The sequence below is a fragment of the Centrocercus urophasianus genome, unplaced genomic scaffold (genome assembly GCF_019232065.1).
Source record: "Centrocercus urophasianus isolate 14NV4802_14NV808 unplaced genomic scaffold, USGS_Curo_1.0 seq_10, whole genome shotgun sequence".
NCBI classification, from domain to species: domain Eukaryota; kingdom Metazoa; phylum Chordata; class Aves; order Galliformes; family Phasianidae; genus Centrocercus; species Centrocercus urophasianus.
The window spans coordinates 81,135,500-81,155,944 of record NW_024884142.1 but is presented as its reverse complement, the minus strand read 5'-3'; the positions used below and the strand labels follow the sequence as shown (position 1 = coordinate 81,155,944).

The window sequence follows — 20,445 nt, the reverse complement described above, 5'->3', positions numbered from 1 at the left end:
GTTTTCATTGTATATATTTTTATTGAAATAAATGTATCGTTCTGTCTCTTATCCAAGTGTTTTGCTGTAAGTTACTTAGGCAGCACAAGTTAAACCACAGATGGTAGAATTTTAATTCCCCTTTATTTCATACGCTTCATTTTGTTGTATATAATGAAGATGCAGACTAAGATACAAATCCCAAGTAACTCAGAAGACAAGGCAGCTCACTTCTTCCTTCAGCACAGCCCATGCTTGCCTATCGTTCAGTTTTCCATCCCATGCATCACTCCCATAATACCTGGCACTCCGTGATGCATTCCTGTCCTTTTCCTTACACAAAGAAAGGCAGCATCTTGGTGTTATCTTGATGTGCTATTTCACATAAACTCAGAGATTAAAAGGGAAATACCTGTGAAGATCCAAAAACAGGGCCATGACAGAACCTCCTGCTTTGACAGCTGCTTCACATTTTATGAAATAAAATATACAGCAAAAAATGACCCAAAGTTTCTATTTCTCACAGGGCCCATAATGAAGCTGAAAGTTCTTTGCACACAAATGGTCACTGAATCAGAGTGTGCCATTTCAGCAGGTCAGTTCAGTTGAGGGACTTACAGGATGATATATGGTATTTTAAATTCAAAACACAACAGGTTTTGAATTATACACATGGAACACTCTAAAAACAACAGAACAAATTTTACATTTCAAATAACTAAACACTGGTGTTGGTAATATTTGGTTTAAAGGGGTTGTTTTTCTTCATTGTACTTGCAGTGCCCTGCTAGTTAAAAATTAATTGGATGAGGTACGTAAGCACTGGGCAGGTTCTACAAACCTGAAAAAACAAAACATCCATTTATAAAATTGTTTACATAATATATTGGTCCGTATATTTTGACACCCAAAGTAGGCTGGTAGCTGTTAGTGAAAAAGCATTTGCTTCAGGAAATCCACCTCTAACTTACAGTTACCAATGATTCTGATGACTAAACGGACTTGAAGACTTGCCTACCTACAGTGCCAGCATTTACCCAGTCCTATTCAGACTGAGACAGCCTTACTGACAGCATGCTGAAGTTCTCCGTCATATTAGGAACTTCTTTCATGATACTTCTCTTTGTACTTACTACAACTGTTTGGGGCTCCAGAACAGCTTTATACTGGCATCTGTTTTCTGATTTATGGAAATTTATTTGCTCATACTGGCAGAAAATGCTAGAAATCTGTCTAAACAAACTTCAAGATGGTCATAAAGTAGTATTCTGACAATAAGGAACTCTTACAAACACTGCTGCCTTCTTTCTGTTAAAGCATTGGTTTGAGTTGTCTGCCTTAGCTTTCAAAGTATGGGTGAACTTCATCAAATATTTGTCCAATGTGTAACTGCCTGCATTCTTGAGCATTTTCAGTTCTCTCATTCTAAAGTGCTCAGTAAGAGTATACTAGCAGGCTGGAATTTAATAGATATGTGCAAAGGGTCAGAACTGATTTCAGACTACAAGTGCCTATCTTCAAATGCCACAGAGCATAGGGAAACCTGAATTCTGAACTGGGCAGAGGGAAAGCAAAAATTTGAAGGTTTATTGTTTTACTGTTGCCTAAGTTCATAAACAGTAAGACTATATAGAAAAAGAAAAAAAAAAAAGAATTAGGTTATACATGTTAAAATCTGGCCCTTTGAATGACTGTCCTGGGTTAATATTTGTTTGTTAGATAGGGCTAATGAAGTATCAGCTAGGATTAATAATCTGTGTCCAGGCTACAGGGTGAAAATGTGGGCTACTGCATATTGAAAGTTGAGCTTTGTTATTGAATGTTACCAAAACTTTTCATCTTACGTTTCCTTTACAAAAAGGATACTGATTTTGAACTGATGCTAAGGATTCAGTTTAGTTCCACGTCAGAAAACCACTGAAAGGAGGAAGTATTAGTTGATACACAAAGCAATACTGACAGTGCCTTGACTGTTTCAGACTCAGACTGGAGTTCTCAAAAGGTAGGAATACTCTGTTGTGATGCACAGAAAATCCCATGAAGGGTATGTTGCCTTAACTTCAGGGTGTGAAATCAGTGATCCTGGTGATTTTGCTCTATGAATGCAAAAGCAGGCATTTCAGACTGATTACAAATCTGCCTGCATTTCATTTAAGCTTTGGATGTCTAACTTAAAAAAAAACAATACTGCATGCTCAAATACTGTTGTTTTTAAGTAATGTGAAGCATTGCATTTTCTTCCTCTAAAACATGTACTGAAAGAACAGGAAAATAAGTAAAGAATCAAAAGGGTTATTGACAGTATGGTTAACCCAAAGTTCTTAAGTGAGGATCAGGAACTTGCTGTGAAAGTCAGAAGCCACATCAGTGGATCAAAAAAGATGACCAGAACATACCGCAGTTATCGTGTCATGCAAAGGCATAACCAGAAATAAAGGTGTTGCTATGCCTGAGGAAATCCCTAAACATGGAGGGAAGACTACAACAGGTAACAAAGGATTACAGTCTCAAAAAGAAGAAAGCTCTGTGCAGGGAAAAATAAGGATGAGAAGTACGGCCTACAAAGCAGTTCTGTTAAATACTGGCCTGTAACAATCAGACTCTGCACAGGTAATTCTGCTTCCTCGGGGTGGAGGTAATCTGTGACAACTGGTAAGTACAGTTCTGTCAACAGTGCTGAGGTCCAGAGATCGTTTTAAAGGTAGACAGGCTTCCCCCAGTATACGGTGAGGCTGCAGGCAAATAATTCTCCACTGATAACACCTTTCCAAAGATAAAGTATGCCTTCCTGCCTGGGGGCCGCTTATGTGGGTTAATATTTTCCACAGCTGCTACCTAAGTCTGATCCTATTAAGGTCTGATGACTAAAACCGTCAGTCAACTGAAAAGCCACACAGACTGGCCATTTAGTCAGAAACTGAAGGCCCAGAATAGACACCAAAGACAATAAAAGACAACCCCTTAACCTTACTGAGCGTCGAACTAAGAGGTAGAAGACTTAGTATTGAGCACAAGCGCATTTTGATACTATATACAGCTGGGATTTGGCAGGTGGCTTATGCAAAACTAAGACATGGCAAATTTGAAGAAAACATCATGCAGAATTGAAAGAAGCTGTTCCTCTCTGAAGCATCAGTTTTATCTAACCAGGCCAGCACATAGTTTCTTCCTTATTATTATATAATATGTGATACGATTTTAAGAAATGCTATATTATACTAAAAAGAGGAAAAGCTTGAAATTGTGGAAAGCAAATCTTCCAAGGAATAACCAGGCAGTAGATCTTCTCCTAAGGGATTGCATTAACCACATTTTTTTTGCTTCCTGGACGTATTGCAGAAGATGCTCAGGCAGCTTCCCTTCTGTCACAAACGGTACCAGTTTTACTGACTGTCTTGAAACATCTCTCCTAAAACAATTTTGGGCCTCTCTGCAACTAGAAAACATAGCTGATTTTCAAGTACAAGCTTGGTTTCTCATCTTTCAGCTATTTCCCACTAAGATTCTGCACTTCTGTCTGATAACAACGCTAAGCTTCTTTTCTTTTGTGAATATGACTTTGAGTACTGTCAGCAAGTATGGTCCAGGCTCTTTGGCTGTCTGGTCAAGGGCATTCCTTACGTAAATTATTTTAACAGCAGTTAAATTACAGCCAAAGTAGATTTCTACAGCTCTGTCCTACCTGCTAACCTAGTAAAAGCAAAGTGCTTAATGCAGTCTGAAGTCACTGACTGTTTTGCACCTAGTAGTATCTCTTCTGATTGACAGTGAAGTAACCTTCAAGTTAGTTGAGCACCCTTTTACTATCTGTACTCTTTTTTTCTCCCTCTAAGCATCACCTGTGTCCAGCTAGACTATGCTTACTGAATAACCAACCCACCACTTTAGAAAAAGGCTACACCTTTCCCTACAGTGAAATAAGGCATTTAATGCACCATATGTCTCATGTACAATGAGACTTTCTAGCATCCATTTACTTACAACAAGGTCCTACAGCTACTTCATAAAATTAGAGACTTACACCTGCAGAAAGCTCCTATTTGTACTGGAATCAATGTGTTCTCCTTTTAGCAAACAGTTAATAATACTGGAAATGAGGCTATTGGAACTATAAGAGCATAGAAAAATCTCACTATATCTCAGTGCTCCTTAAGACTGCATTTTCTGACATACTACACGTTAACACATAAGCTGTACACGCAACTGGCATTTACTTATTTCAAAGCACTACTAACAAAACAATGTCTAACAGTCTGGCATCCTTTACCTTAAACTTTACCCTAATGCAAGCAGTATCTCCTAAGTACTTCAGAATTCAGAAGCCACTCAGTGTCAAATGGGGATCTAGGTTATTTATAAACACGTTTTAGCCTTCAAAAAACACTACAGATGATTACAGTTTATGATTACAGCGTGCAGTCAAGCTTCTTCACATTACAGATGTTCGGTTAGTCTAAAAGTTCTGGAGCTATGATCAAGAATAACTCAGTAAAATAAGAATATTTACAGAATATTTAAGAATATTTATAAAACAGGACTTTTATTTATCAGTAGATTGTCTTAGTAAATTAGGTTGATAGGAGCAAGTAGTTCCAGGACTAACAACCAAATACCTGGTGAATTCATGATTTGACTTCTGTTTCTTCTACTTGAGGTAGAGTGTCCCAAACTGGCTCCTGGATGTGTTCAGGTATTTTCTCTATCTTTGTCTGGTACGGAAGGAAGGACACAATTTATTATACCAACTAGTTAACATCTAACTACCATGCCTTGTTTATTTTGGTGTTGGATATTTATGGGATTAGAAGTGCCACCTAGTGACGTTTTTGAGTAATACAGCCTCCTTTCAATATTTAGAAAAAACAGCCTTCACAAACTACACGTGTTTCTTCTAGTGACTTTCTAAAGGATTCAGTAATTATTAGTATTTGCACCTCGACTTAATCTCACAGCAGTTAATAACATGAGATGGAAACTTACCTTTTTTACTTCCATGGCAACCCCTTCAGGTAGGTTTCGTTCAACATACTCTAAGTACACTGCAGCAGTACTGCCCGTTAGGTGTTTTAACTAAAACAGAAGCAATGTGCTTTTTTAGTGAAGGACTATTACTAATACTTCAAATGGAATAGGAAAAAAAGGAGTTTGTTCTGACTTCTCTAGTTTTTGCAGTGGGTCCAAGCATCTTACACTAAGCCAGCTCCCATAAAATTCAACACAGGCAGGTAAGCAGTACATATCTTATGCAAGTATAAAGTAACAATTCCATGCAGAACTGTGTATAAACTGTGTGCTCATACGTATTGATCATGATAGAAATGGACCTTAATAGCGCAAGAATCAGATCAAACCGCAGGTTAGGCAAGAACTCACAGCTTTTTTATACTCTCAAAATTCAAGCTGGATTGAAACTCCAGAACTCTACCATGTTCTTGATTCTAGTTTCTCTTGGAAAGCAGTTGTGTTTATGGTCTGTGGGCAGCCATCAGCAGTGCTCTACTGTCTGAGGACTGAGGGCAGAGACACATTTTACTAAGCACAACTACACCATAATAGACCTACAGGCCACAAAAAGCTGGCAGTAAACTTTTATTCTGAGAAGGTCAACCACAGCTGCATACTAAACCATATATAAGTCTGCGTCACCAGCCACAGAACTAGCGGTTTGTACACACTTCCTTTCTGGTATTTCTCCCCTTACAATTTTAGTTTGTCACATGATGTTGCATAGGGCAAAAGTGTTCAAAATATCAAGCACACTCATGGAGAACAGAACTCTCAGTTACCACCATGACCATGACTTACCTGCAGCATCTTCCCTTCCCTGAGAAAGTTCTTATCCTACAGATTATTGGAAATTAAGAGCATGAAATATATAAAGGTAACTCTGATAACTACCTTATTTTTAAATCATTCTTTCATATACTGGTCAAAATCAACGTTGCAGACAAAAATAAGATGGGCTGCACATTCAGAATAAGTTGTGCTACATTTGATGTACCTACATCATTGCCCTCCTACTTTATTCCCAGCATTCATCTCCCCAAGCTAACTGAATTAATTTTTCTTCCTTTTACATCTTTCTTACCTCCAAACAGGTGTAATGTGTTCTCATTTCATACTGAACTCTGTGCTTCTTGTAAATGTGCACAGATTTTAAAAGCGTAAGTCGTTCTATCTTCTTTGGAGGTCTATGTCTGAACAAAGAACAAAGAGAAGATGCTGTAATGTTGAATTTTATATAAATGATGTTAGTAGAAATTATCTGAGATCATGGTGAAATTTCTGCTCTTATCTGACATTTAGAAAATCCACGAGGCAGTATGAAGTACTGGTACACGTTAGTATTAATGCTACAGCACTGATGACTGTAACAAGAGTATTTCTGGTATCTTTCAAGCAGTTACAATGCAATCCTACTACAGCAGCATTGCAAGTAGCACTGCTTCTGCTTTCTATCACCACGCTACCATCTAAGAAATATCAGATTTATAATCTGAGAAGGAATGTCAGATTAAACTCATTTCTTCTAAAAATGGAAATACCTGCAAGCACGGAATTTGAGTTACAGTAGATCACGTAAAAAGCATCTGACATCACATCATGCTACAGATCGGTTACTTACACTTTTTCAACAGTGATGCCAAGTTCTTTAGCTGCAAGCACAGCAAAATACTCATAGCTGTCCAACACAGCTTTATCGTGGCCTTTAACCAAAAGGGACAGTCTCCGGTACAGTATTTCTGGTTCATCTGAAATAGACACCTGTGTTTTTTAAGAAAAGGTAAGTGTTATTGCTCCATGCTCTCCTTTATTAATCCAATCACTGCATATCTTCTTAGCCTGTGTGTCCCATTTGTAAAAGAAGAAACCCCCCCCCCCACACACACACAGTTATCTGCTCATTTGATGTTTACCTGCAAGAGGATAACTGTATTAATCTCGATCAACAGAGATCCTTCATCTTACCGTCCCTGGTAAGTGTGAAGAGAAACCTAACTTCTGAATATTCAGGCAAAATTTCTCAATCAAGAATGCAAAGGGAATGTCAGCTAAAAGGACAACATTTGCAAAGGCAAGAAAAATAACTTCTTGTTAAAGCAAGTTTGGAGCAGCAATATGAGCATTCTAAATAGAAGTGTGAAAATACATGAAATTCTCAAACTTCTATTGGTTATCATTATGGTCAGGTACAAGAATTCTCACCTTCCTAAAATAAAGCTACTTAGATATACCAGTCTTCCTCAGGCATATTATCCTTTCTATTTGCCTAGATTAGAAGTCTGTAACTTTCAAGTTACAATTTTATGACTCTTAGTTTGAGCATTCATTTCTAATGGCCTTGGCTCACTGTTCATCTGAAAAGCCCTGGTTTATTCTCCTGCAGTTCAGAGCAGTAACTCCAGCACGCAGCACATGTGGCAGGAAGGCTGGTTTTGAGTTGTGGTTGAACCTGGCAGGCAGCACCACAATTTGTTCACACACTGCCCCCTCCGAATGGGGAGAGAACTGGGGGAAAAAAAAACAACGTAGAACTTGTGGGTTGAGATAAGAACTATTTACTGCAACAGAAAAGAAAGAGGACAAAAACAGCAGTAATGTAATATAAAAATAAAAAAAGAAATATGTAAATATGATATACGTGTGTGCGTGTATTCCTCTCACTTTATACACACACACACAAAGCAAGGGATGCACAACACATCTGCTCCCTACACACCGATCGATGCCCAGCCAGTCTCTGAGCAGCATCAGCCCCTCAGTCACCACCTCTCACTTTCTAGCTTTTACAAGAAGACTCCCTATGGTATGGAATATCTCTTTGGCCAGTTCAGGTCAGCTGCCCTGGTCCTGCCCCCTCCCTTACCCCTCACTCCCCTCGCTAGCAGAGCAGTAAGAGAAGCTGAGAAACCAAACCATCCTTGGCTCTGTACAGTGCTGCTCAGCAGTAACTAAAACACTGGTGTGTTATCAACATGGTTTTTCTCCCAAAGCCAAAACACAGACACTACAAAGGAGAAAAGCAACAAAGCGGCGACTGTGAGCTACAGGAATCATGCTGAAAATACTATCTCAAACAGCAGTAATCTAAACTGTTTCTTACTCTAAGGCCAATTTGACATCATTGAGACTTAAAAAAAAAACCAAACACAACAAACACCTGAAATAGAGGGATTTACTTCTTCTCTCTATTCTCTTCATAATTACAATGGCATACAATACTCTGCTCTATTAAACACTTACCAGAGGATTAGTCTTAGGTTCCTCTGTATGAACATGGGATCCAGAGAATCGTCCTCCCACCAAGTCAAAGTTTCTAGATTTATGGGGGAGAACATGAAATTAATGTTGAAGTTGCACTTTCTGAGGAAGCATGGGGGAAAAGTGGAAGGGAGGAGGGTCTGTTAAACTTACGGAAGAAAACATTGCTTTTGCATAACTCTGCTTGCATAGTTGACAGGAAAAGATGATCCCTGTATAAAACAAGTGGTCAAATTGCTTTTTTTTTCTTCACTGGAAAGTAGGCAGCAAATAATACAGACTTATCAAAGGTTACTTGTATGAGCAACAGAGCATAATGCATTGCTTGACATTGATCTGCCAAACTGTAAAGCTTGCTCCTTCGGAAAACACAGGAAAACAGGAGCATGGAATTATCTACAATTGTGTCATAACAGCAAGCCCCCTCCACACATACACAAATCTCACAGAGCAAATAGACAAACAATCATCAAACAGAAACAAGAGAAATCCCACATATTAGGGAAATAATACAACAGTTTGCAGCTATGATTAACCAGGCACCCAAACAGCAATCACAAAGTAACTCTTTATTAGAAAATACATTTTGTGTGGTATCAGATACCATTTTTATATATAGTAATGTTTTCTCCACAGTTGTACTTTGACAGTACAGTGAAACTTCCTTAGATAAACATAAGTAGGACTTGCTGCTGTAAAAGAAGTTGAGAAGTGTCCTATAAAGGATACTACAGAAAAATTCAGCTTCTGAACTTAACTTCAGATTTCACTTATTTTTTTCCAGCAAAACATTCCCTGTGGTTTTGACTATTTGTCCCATTGAAGAGAACACAGAAACAGTTCCAAAAAGCACATTAATTACTGAACTTTTTTTTTTTTTTTTGTGTTAAGTAGTGAACCCAAATGTCAATTAAGACATACCATACATCCTTCATACCAAAAAAACCTCTCCCTTCTGACATGGCTTTTAGCTTCCTACCACTAACTCACCATTTGGCAAAGGACTCCCTGAGACCTAAGAAAGTTAAATAAATACATCTAAGGAAATTACCCTGATCCTTACACCTTCATTCTGTGTCTGAAATCAGAATACCATCTTCCCCCCATTAAAGGCAGCAGGAAGTACAGTATCATCACCTGACATCACATCAGGGAAAAGATATGCCCATAAGTGTAGAAGTTTATATTCAGCAAAGGGCTTACACTGTGTGTATGAGTACATGGCACAGAACCTATGCAGATGACAAAGAGATTACAGATTGGGCAATCATTGGGTACGTAATATGCTGCTGTAAGAAGACCAAAAAAGTAATCAGGAATTCAACCAGTGCTTTGTTTTTGTGCATACGCAATCTCTGTTATATAGTCTGTTGCTTTATCTACCTGGCCTTGGAGAATAGATTACTTATTTGCAGGCAAAGATGCACACCCTTAGAGCATGCATACCATGTACCATGTCCCGTGCTTTAGAATACATAAGGTACAGCCCTTGTAAAACAGACAAATAGAACACTTACCTAACTCTAGTCTTTACAGTACTGCGTGATTGTGCATATTATCCCAACCACCTGCAGCTCCATTTTGTCACTAGAAGTGCAAGTATACGCTGAATCTAAAGTTCTTGTAAAATAAAATTAAAGGTGCTCTATGCAAATTTGAATAAAGCAATGCTTGCAGTATCCCATGTAACAAAGATGGCATTCAGCATTGAAGTGCTTTAGCAGCTTCTTTTACCCTTTGACTTAAATACTTGATGCCCTTTCGCTAATGGCTGCCATAGGAGTAGAAGGGACAATCAAAGTGATACAGAATTCAATTCCCAATTTGAAACACTCCCAGTGCCAATCAGCCTTAGTCGGCTGGAGGAGGTCCTGGAGCACACAGGAGATGGATGCCTCCAAGGGGAGCGAGTCCACAGGCAGCACAGGGGCTGTGTGGGGCTTCAGAAACCCAACGGGAAATGCATCACATCAAAATCCTCCCAACGTGTGAGAAGGCAATTGCTTTTCAAAGTCTGCAATAGCAGAACCACCACTACTTTATATTTGAAAAGATTTCCCAGTTTCCACATTGTAGGTTCAAGACCAGAAACAAGCGCAGTTCAAGACCTCCAGATCCCACTTACCGCTCCTCGTTACCCCCTTACAACCAGAGCAATAGTTATGACAGACTATAAAACAAGGCATTCCGGAGTCCCGACACGTATGGCGACGGGCAGAAGCGCGGCCACACGCCACAAAAACCTAACCCGCAGCTGAAGGGACACCAACGAGCAGGAAATGCTCCCCACCTGGCAAAGCCTCCTCCACAAGCACCGCGCCGCCATCTTGCCTCCAGCCAGAGGAGCGCGACCCGGAAATAGAAAGCGGCCTCATCCGCCACCTTCCGCTCCCCGCTGTCCTGATTACGGAAGAGCGCCTCCCGCCGGCATGGCGGAGCCGCGGTCCCCTCAGGCGTAGCACTGCGGCACCGGCGGGCAGGGCCTCGCGCGGGGGAGGCGGAGGCAGGGCGCCGCAGCCCGTATGGCGCCCGCAGGCGGGCTGCCCTCAGAGCCGGGCTGGCCGCAAGGGCGCTGCCGCCTGTCACACGCGTTCCCTGCTGACAGCAGGACCTGAAACCAGCACAGATCACGGGCTGTATGAAACGCATCGATATTTTTATTTTGTTATTTCCTCTGCCGCCTAGAATTAACAGTCTTTTTTTTTTTTTTTTTTTTTTTTTACACTAAAGCACCTAAAATATGTACAACCATCTTCTAATAAAATAACAGTTAAATATTGAAAATAAGATTTTTTTTTTCTCATAAAATATGTTTTCTGTATGTACAGGTTTCAGCAAAGAGGACCGAGTTGAACAGCGAACAGTTTTCCATCATCAACCATCAGTAATAAAACAGCTTGTGTGCAACACAACTGCCCAACATATGTACAAAGAGAACAACAGCTGTGTAACATCAGCCAGTGCCACACTTGGGCAAGTCCATGTCAGGTGCCTAAATCGTGTACTGTGTACGAAATTGCTTTTGTCTTCGCGAATGGTTTCTTTGGTTGTTGGATGACCGTCTTGGCTGTGCAGTACAGCGGCACCCGATGGCTATGACAGAAGCAGGCATCTATACACATGTATTCATGTATCCACGCCAGGAGCAGCACAGCTACCTGCCCAGCTGTTGCTACAGAGATTTCACTGTAGATTCTTTAGCACAGAGCTGCTCTTCAGAATGGAGCCCGCAATTTCCTACTGTACTTCACCCCGTTCTTCAAGAACACTCACTGACTTCCGTGACCATTTTTCTTTCACACAGCTTTCTTCCCACCACCAAGACGGGAACCTGAAAACATTTCCATTTTGCCAGGGTAGCAGCCTTTCTCAGAGAGATCCTTGAAATTCAAAATGATACAGGCTTGGAAGAGGAAGCAGGCTCTACTGTATTGTTTGTGCCACAGGCCCCTAGAAGCCAACCCAGGTCACAGCTCACCAGAGCTCCCACTTTGCAAACGCTAAGAGTTGTGCAGACTACAAGATTTACCATTGGGATTTAGCTGGGAGCTAACAGCTGAGCACTCAGCCAGCTGAACCTGGGTTGCATGGGCCCTGTGAAAGTGATGTCACAGCACGGACAGAATTGTTAGGAAGCGTGCTGACAGATAGGTCAGGAAAGGAAAGAAGGCTGGTGCCTCATCTCTTGAAACACACAGGCACAGCGATCGAGAACATCATCCATTCTGTAGCAATGGGAGCAAAATCCCACCCTCTGGTCAAAACTAACTAAAATGTCTCTGAACCCCTAAGACAAATAGAACAAACCACACAGATGGGAACTTCACTAAACTAAAACTGAGAAGTGACTGCTGTTCTCCTAAAGGGTTGTTCTTTACTATCAGAACGTTTGACACGAAGTGAAAACTTCAGGCCATTTGAATTTGTGTATTTGGCTTTGACAGAGAAGTCACCTCTCTGCTAGTGAGTCCCACTGGTTTTGAAACTGTGGTCCAGTACTCCTATACAAAGGTACTGTGGCTTACCCTCATTTTGCATAGTTACACAAAAAAAGACAAGACAGTAGAAAATAAAATCCTCCATCTCTCAGAGTCCACTTAAAGTGTTAGAAATGTGACAAAAAGACTTCAACAAAAAAAAAAACAAAACCCCACCCATAAAAAAAAACCCTGGAAACTGGAAGATCTGAAGTCAGTCTTATAAAATATTTTATAAAATTAGCAACACTCCTCCACTGTGAAAGATTCACAAGAAAATCAGTGCTACTACCTGTGAAAGTTCAAAAATCATTGCTCTTGTTGTACTGTTCAAGGTCCACTCAATCTAACTCAACTTCTTCCCGTGGTTCTAGATTTTCTAATGATTCTGTAGGGTACAATTGTTTTTAGATTTTATTGAAGTAGAAAACCAAATCCAGATGTACAGAAGTGAATTTAGACATCAGGCAGGTAGATCTGAGCCTGAAGAAAGAGAAACAGTAATTAAACAGCGTCATCTCACCTTTGGGATATGTTTTATGAAGTAAACAACACTGAATTTGATGTAATGAGGAAGACTGAAAATGGCACAAGAACAACACTTCATGTGTAGAAATAATAACTAACATATGCTGAAGGCATATACTCCATCAATCTCTGTTCCACAGACAAGAATGTCTCCCTGTATTTGCCAAAGAGTAAGCTCCTGCAATGCTCAAAAATATGTTCCTAAAATCACTGACACGGCTATTCAACAATGTGATTTATTGTCACATCAAAATATATTTCCTGTGCAATCTGATTGCCAACGCAGTGTTCTTGATTCAGTGTTCCCATGAGTTGATGTGAACCGCAGCACAATCATCCTTCTTCAATTCCTGAATTAGGTCATTTTAAAATCAGCAGATCAAAGCCGTGTTAGAAATGAAGCTCTAAAATGTACAATGTAACCAAAGCTTTTATGAACTGCCTAACATATATGCATTAAGGCAAGACAGAACTGAAAAAGTACTGTGATACTAAAGATGATACAGTCACTCCTGTATTTATTTCACAGTTAAAGCAGATTTTTTTCTCTACTTCCCTTAAAATGACAGCACAAAGAAAAAGAACATAATCATCTCCTTAATAAAGATGACATTTAGTTTCTAGAAGATGCTGGAAGTGATCCAGTGCAGGCAAAAAATAAAATAAAAAAAAATCCATCAGAAATGTGTGAAGATATCCTTGTAAGTGGGGTAAAGTGAAACCTGGAAGAGTTTAAGACTAAAGATCCTACCGAGGGAAATGACAGCAGAACCGTGACCTTCTCCGATTACTGGCCTTGGAAGATACCAGCAAAATAAGCCCAGATAAAACACCTTATAAGAATATTTGTACCAAGTATTTATTTCCTCCCCCCAGAAACACAAATTAATAAAAAAAGGGAAAAAAGCATATTTCTTTTCTGGACCTGGATAAAAGAATTATCATTTTTCATCAGGTAGTTTACAATCAGTGGGGAATAAACGAACAGTCCAGGTTCCCTGACTGATGCATTCAGGGTGTGCTCAGTAGCTGTCTTTATCAAACAACTTTATTTACAACTCAGCATCATCCTGCAGTAGATCTGCATCTTCATCATCCAACAAAAGGTCAGCATCCATGACTTCATTCTCTTCCATGACGCCACCTAACTCCTGAACAACATCGTCATCAATGTCACCGACATTTCCAACATGTTTAACCAAACTCATGTGATCCAGAGGGATCAAACTATGCCCAGCTGGCCCAGTAGTTCTCACAATAGTGGCTGCCATTTCTGCTGCCACTGCAGCTTTCTGAGCCTTCTGCCTTTGCTGTTCTTCTTTTTGTCTGTGTGTCTTCATATGAGCATTGCGGCTTTTGATTCTGAAAAATACTCTAAAATTTTAAAGGGGAAAAAAAAAAAAAGCAGATAAAAGTACATTGCTTTTGATGAAGGGAGCCAAAAAACACTCAACAACCTATCAGTACATTTGCCTCCCTGTCCTGAAATAGAAGTCTGCAATGCCATGGTGAGAATTCCAGGGACCGACTACCAGATTTGTACATCCTGTCAGCATCAAAATGGCCTACTCTGACTCTGCTGAAGCTATTTTGCAGTTCCTGCATTTGCTTCAGTATCTATGCACATCCTAATTCTGCCTGAGCTCAGTTTCACTACATTCTTCCACAAAAAGCAGAAAGCGGAGGAATCTCACGTTAGAATGGAAAAACTCAAGCAAGGAAATAAAGTTACCCACGCCCATGCTATGCAAGTCTGTAATGAAGCAGGAAACTGGAGTGTCACATGTAGGAACTCTAATAGAGAAGTAAATTCAGGAATATGACATGAAATGCTGCAGGAGAAGCATCCAGATTGTCATGCAAACCTCCAAACTGTCATGCAAAACCTCTGAAGAATTTGGTAAGAGAACATGATGTTTTATGGGGAAACTGTTCTTTCGAGACTATGAGAGCAAAATAGTTTGTTGCAATACTATTCATTTGAAAAGCAAATAGGCAGAGGCGGTGCAGTACTGCAGACAGTTATATTCACTTACTTGCCACATTCCTTACAAGGAAAAATTGTTGTTGGGTCGGTCTCGCCACTTGTTGTGCTGTGGGCAGGTGAACTCTTGATGGAGCAGTACCCGCTCTGTGTACCAGATTTCTGCTTAGTGCCTGCAGTGGTGCATCGTGGCTTTGTCACCTGATTTGTACCTCCATGAATGCGAGCGTGGCCATTTAGTGCTTGTCGGGAACTGAACACCTGATGGACAGTAGAGTGGAGAGAATTAAAAATAAAAATCAAGACAGACTTCACTGCAACAGGAACTGCATGAAGAAGTATAATGAATGCATACGATAAAAAACATCCGTATGTGTCAGATATGCACACTAACAATTTTCCAGTTCAAATGTTGCTTGCTCTCAGCTATTCTCCATTAGAATTAAACTAACTTAGTTGTAATAAAAGAAAACCAATGAGCTATCTTACTCTTATAGTTATTTAATAACAAGGTAATCAGGGCTGTCATTACACAGCACTTCTCATCCCTACATCATACAATTCTATGTACAGATCAGCATACTGTCTGTATTGAATAACAAGGGATTTCAAAGCAGACAAAATCATTTGTCCAAAGATATTCAGGAGGTATCACTGGCCAGGAATAGTCTAAACATCTGATTTCCAAAAATCACTATATGTTAAGATACGAAGCCCCCGCTATTATTTGAAGACATCAAACACACGTACAGCACCACAGTTTGGCATTTCACAGATGAAAGAGGATGAAGAAAGTGAAAGACTCTGAAGGGTAGGCAGGTCTATAGGTCCAACAAGAGGGATAGCTGGTGGGTCAGGAGACTTCTGCATTTCCCTTTCTTCCTTTCTGTCTTCTTCAATCTCCTCATCTTCCTCTAACACTTCCTCTTCTCCACTTGTCTGAAATAGATGGAGCATTTAAGAAACACTAGGAATATGGCGAAGTACAGACACTAGTGGATAGCAGTACACAGCCAAGTCTGCTTCTAGGGTTCAGTGTTTTTCCCCATCCTGGCTGAAATTTTCGTCTTGCTGGAGCTACCACAACTTCACAGATAAATTGCAGGTAATGAAGCTTCACTGCTGCACTCAAAATGCCCTCCAACTATAGTACAGAGTTGTGGTCCAGAAGCCTACAGATGCCAAGGTGCAATACTGCCCCCCGCTTTTAGTATGGTGATGTACACCATATGCATAGTTGAATTAAATGATTTAACTTAAAATCAAACATGCCTCTTAAGAATGCTCGGAGTACCTTTAATTCAGACCTTGCACACTATGAATTCATTGCCAGCCTGTATAAATGCTAGTTTTATCACAGTGTCCGAGCTTTTCAGGCATGCGTGGTCACACAGACATATGCAGAGGACTGATTTATAGATGTTTATCGATTTAACTGGTAGCAAAGCTGTAATAGTTGAACTAGAGTTAGACAATGCAGTGGTCAAAACACTACAGTCCAGGAATACAAAACTTCGGTGTAGCTGAGGTACCAGAACATTCCTACAGAATATAACTTAGAACTATGGAATAACAGAAGTCAGAAAAGACCTATCTCACCTAGCTCATGTCCTATGTCACCTAGCTCAACTTCCTGCTCAAAACAAGATAAACGTCAAAATTATCAAGTGTTACATTGATATGATTTCTTCTGGACTTACCATGCATTCCTCTCTCTTCTTCTCTAAACGTGTTCTGTGTTTCCGTCCCCAGCGCAGGATTTTCTTCCAGGTATAGTAGTATTCCACGCATTGTGCAACTGTCTTAGACTTAACCTGCAGTTAAGTAATTGCAGAAATAGTTCAATCTCAAGTTTTCATTTTAATTCAACACAACTTTAATATATTCCGAGAGAAAGGTTTTATTTACCAAATATTCAAATGGAGAAATAAAGGCAATTCAAATACAACAAAAATACTCTTGCAGAATAATTTTTTTAATTATTGTTTGTAAGTCAAATGTGTGTTGACTGTTTCAGCTCCAGTATGCTTCCCTGGAATTCTCTAGATTCTAACTGGATAATGACTGAGGATGTACACTTACAGTGTGTATATATATATATACACACACTTATCTCCAAGAATTAAGATTTGATTTTCAAAACCCCGAATGTTTTCCAACATTTTAGCCAACAACCAAGGTATTTAACTCTGCCACACAATTTGTCCTTTCCGCTTTGTGATACAACATGTCACAAATGAAGCTCAAACACAATCTCACTTTAAGAACACGTTTCAAGGCACAACACCTGTGACATAGGTAGCTGTTAACAAACTGCTGGAGAACACAAAGGCATTATTAGTTGGCCACCGCGTGTGTCCCACACTCACAATGCCATGACTTGGATTTCAATGTGTCAGTTCTTACATATAATAACAAGAGGAATAGATCATTTATCTTTTTACTGGTGCTGCAGTTGCATAAAGAAGTACATCAATGGAAAATACCACTCCTTACAGCATCCTTCTATCTGCTACTGGTTCTATGCCTGCAATAAACTGGCCTGTCACTGGAGGGAAACTGAAAGGGAACAAAATGCAGCAAATGGCAAAAAGAGTTGGTAGGACAGAAGCCACCTTACCATTTTCTGTACAAATATAAAATCTTTGCTGTAGGTGGACAATGCCTCTTTGAACAGCCTCCTTTCTTGATGTGTCCATTTGTCGGAGCCTTAAAAAAACAACACACACAGTGAATTCATTAAAAGCAATGAAAGCCAACCACCTTGATGTTGATGTAACACCAAAAGTGGGAAACCTCAAGCACATGCTTGTGACTGCTGCTACCCAAATGCAAGTATGGCTGTACTGACTTAGACTTCAAGTCCACCTAACCTGCGCTCTGTCTCCAGCAGCAGTCACAGGCAGTTGCCAAGGAAACAGTAAAATCAGGGCAAGCAAATATAACGCCTCTCCCTAACTTCTCCTAGCCTCTGACCACTTGCAGTTCAGAGGATTTCTTTAATCTGTTGCGATTTGCTTATTTCATAACCACTCTTCTAAGTGCTGATGCAATCTTCTTTCCAATTAATTGGGTCTCTTGCCACCACAATATCCTTTGCCAAGGAGTTTTGCAGATCAGCAGACCTTCTGCATGAAGAAACCACCTCCTTTTCTTTGATTCCTAGCTCCCAAGTAGCTTCACTGGATGACCTCTTGTTCTTCAAGTGGAAGAAAAAACAAACCCATTCTTTACCATCACTTCCATGCTATTTGGGATTGCATTTTGTTTCTGTCACTTCCTCTCCAGACGAATAAGCCCAAGTCACTTCTACACCACTGGTCATGACTGCTGTCCCTCTGTGAACACTTCTCTACTAAAACATTCCTTTAGAGACACAGGGACCAAAAAGGCAGATAAAAACTCAATCTGCAGACCTGCACAGTGGCACCACCATGTTCTCCAGTTTCTTAACATCTGACTTGTGGTTATTTTTTTCTTTAAGCTTCTGTAAAATGCAAAGGTGACGTTTTCATAGAACTACCATCATAATCCCAAGGACTTTTTCTAATGGGCAAATATCACCACAGAGTTGATCATTTTAGACACAATGCTTGCACTGCCTATTCCTACATACACCACTTTATCTTCAGCTACACAGAAGTCCACCTATTGTTTAATTCTCCAGACACTAACTCTCAAAAAATCCCTTCACAGCTTTTCACGTGTATGGCTTGAGGTAAGACACAAATTCTTTGAGATTGAGGCCTCAAGTAAATGGAGAGGGTACAGCAGTATGAAAATCATGCAAAGTGCTTCCTGATCAGTTAATGGAAGCTGTACATACAGCTTTCAAATATTATTATTCTGTTTGCTTCACCAGCCTAACTGCCCATGAAAATGCAAAATCAACATTTAAATAGAAATAATGTGTGTCTCCTCAGCATTGGTCAAACAGAAGGAACACAGAACTGCTCTACTGCATCAAATACCAGTGTCTTGATTGTAAGAGTAGGCATCACTTACATTAAAAGAAGGATATACAAGAAGCCATAAAGCAGATGCCTTGAAATGACTCTGAGAAGATTCTACTGCAGTCTGTCTGAGAGTATGTGGAACTTTCATCATTAAAAGAAATCCCAAATGTTCCTGTCAGTGTTACCATTCTCCACACAAATGCTTGCCTCTGCATTGAACTCAATTAACTTGGGCTTGCCACCATGTGTGGTATTCAACTCTGCAGGTTATTTAAGTCTAATAATATACACATTTTTTATTAACTGCAAATGTTTTGCTTTTCAGTGTCAATTCCCAGGCTCACAGGCCTAGAGAGAGTATCTCATCACTCTGTTATATACTGAAAACTACAAAATTAACTTTTCTGCAACCTGTTTTCTGTACGTTTTCCCAGTACTGGCTATAAGAGTGCATTAGCTATTTCCACAGAGATTTACAGTAAAGCTCTCAGTCTAAGTGTCAAAAAAAGGCACTGGCTTCAAGCAGCAAGTTTTATTTATTCTGTTATCACCCAAAGATCTTTCTGCTGACACACTGCCTCGCTGTCTTTCCTTCCCTGAACCAGTGTGTTCCCTTTCTACACCACCTGCCACTCATTTGCTTTCACCCTCCCTTTGAGGGGGGGTAAATGCATTAATTCAGTCCAAAGCCTACTCTACTATGCCAAAATAACATTTTTAAAAGCTTGACAACAGCCCAGGATGGATTTTAGTTTTCAGGAAATCTCTCCAGTTCTCTCCTGAAATAATAATAATGATAAAAATCACTTCTTTGAACTAATTCTATTGTACAGCTAGGGATAATTCAGGCCTTACAGATTTTCCCCAGTAGCTACGGTATTAGCAGAGACCCTTATAAGATTATGAGGGTTAATTGGAAGTAACCTAATTAATAGAATAAATCCTGCATTAGGAAAAGAAACAGAAGAAAAGCTGTTTTTAACTCCGGTTGCTGGGAAACCACTTTTGCTCTTGTTAGCTTGAGGGAGACATACAGAATGTGTATAGAGAAATCTGCAATGCAGCAAGAAAGAATTTTGGACTTAGGAATACAGATCAAATTTTAAAGATCATCTTTAGGCTAAAACATTTATTATACATTTCTGCCATATTAAAATACTGGTTTTGCTCTGATTAACTCACAGAAATATCTTTTAAAGATTTGGGGGCTTTTGGCCCAATCTGTGAGTTTCAAGGGAACTACACCTCCACTCAGGGAGCTCTCCTTGAGAGGCAGCTCAAATCTATTCCATTCAGCATATGCTAGATCTGACCCACACACTGTAGTGTGCATCTATCAGAAGTTTTAAGACTACCTGAAGCACACTATTTCAGAGACCACCTTTTCTCCTTTACTGCAGGAGACCTGAGAAATTCCACTGCTCAAATGAAAAACAAATCAAGCATCTGAAAAAGCACTCCTCTTGTATTGGGCACGTGCTCCCCCTCTCTTCCCTAATACACTGTCCAGACAAATCATAGAATCGTGGAATGGAAGAATGGTTTGGAAGAGATGTTAAAGCTCATCCACTTCCAAGCCCCCTGCTATGGGCAGGGCTGCCACCCCCAGCTCTGGCTGCTCAGGGCTCCATCCAACCTGGTCTTGAATGCCTCCAAGGATGGAGCATCCACAACTTCTCTGGGCAACTTGTTCTTCTGCAGCACCACCCTATAAGTAAAAAATGTCCTCCTAATATCTACTCTAAATCTCCCCTCTTTC

At 40.0% G+C, this 20,445-nt stretch overlaps 2 protein-coding genes across 6 annotated transcripts in view; both read right to left on the bottom strand.

The window, feature by feature from the left end:
- Positions 1 to 33: 33 nt before the first annotated feature.
- On the bottom strand, positions 34 to 10,622 carry MRPS10 (mitochondrial ribosomal protein S10). 3 transcript variants are annotated; one of them, XM_042812000.1, is made up of 8 exons: positions 10,532 to 10,622; positions 8,395 to 8,453; positions 8,224 to 8,296; positions 6,605 to 6,744; positions 6,068 to 6,176; positions 4,960 to 5,049; positions 4,593 to 4,688; positions 34 to 391 (listed from the first exon to the last, which is right to left on the bottom strand). In XM_042812000.1, the coding sequence occupies exons 1-7, from the start codon at positions 10,565 to 10,567 to the stop codon at positions 4,602 to 4,604; spliced, it is 594 nt and encodes a 197-aa protein (XP_042667934.1). In that variant the 5' UTR covers positions 10,568 to 10,622; the 3' UTR covers positions 34 to 391; positions 4,593 to 4,601. The 3 variants fall into 3 exon arrangements, with proteins under 3 accessions (XP_042667934.1, XP_042667948.1, XP_042667941.1); XM_042812014.1 differs by lacking the exon at positions 10,532 to 10,622 and adding an exon at positions 9,759 to 9,854; XM_042812007.1 differs by lacking the exon at positions 34 to 391 and having other exon boundaries at positions 4,493 to 4,688.
- A 2,969-nt stretch (positions 10,623 to 13,591) lies between these two features.
- Positions 13,592 to 20,445, bottom strand: part of TRERF1 (transcriptional regulating factor 1) — a 98,683-nt gene continuing 91,829 nt past the window's right edge. For all 3 annotated transcript variants that reach the window (XM_042817577.1, XM_042817587.1, XM_042817582.1), the window contains 5 exons: positions 17,351 to 17,439; positions 16,431 to 16,544; positions 15,481 to 15,669; positions 14,783 to 14,991; positions 13,592 to 14,120 (listed from right to left, as the gene is read on the bottom strand). In XM_042817577.1, the coding sequence (XP_042673511.1) occupies positions 13,799 to 14,120; positions 14,783 to 14,991; positions 15,481 to 15,669; positions 16,431 to 16,544; positions 17,351 to 17,439 (923 nt within the window). In that variant the 3' untranslated portion in view covers positions 13,592 to 13,798. The remainder of the gene's footprint in view (positions 14,121 to 14,782; positions 14,992 to 15,480; positions 15,670 to 16,430; positions 16,545 to 17,350; positions 17,440 to 20,445) is intronic.

Bases quoted from the DNA above. Each gene is read 5' to 3' on its own strand.
- MRPS10 (XM_042812000.1), bottom strand. From the start codon at position 10,567: ATGGCGGCGCGGTGCTTGTGGAGGAGGCTTTGCCAG. The intron at 8,454-10,531 runs GTGGGGAGCATT...TGTTTTATACAG, and splicing joins TGTGGAGGAGGCTTTGCCAG to GGATCATCTTTTCCTGTCAA. The intron at 6,177-6,604 runs GTAAGTAACCGA...TTCTTTGTTCAG, and splicing joins GGCATCACTGTTGAAAAAGT to ACATAGACCTCCAAAGAAGA.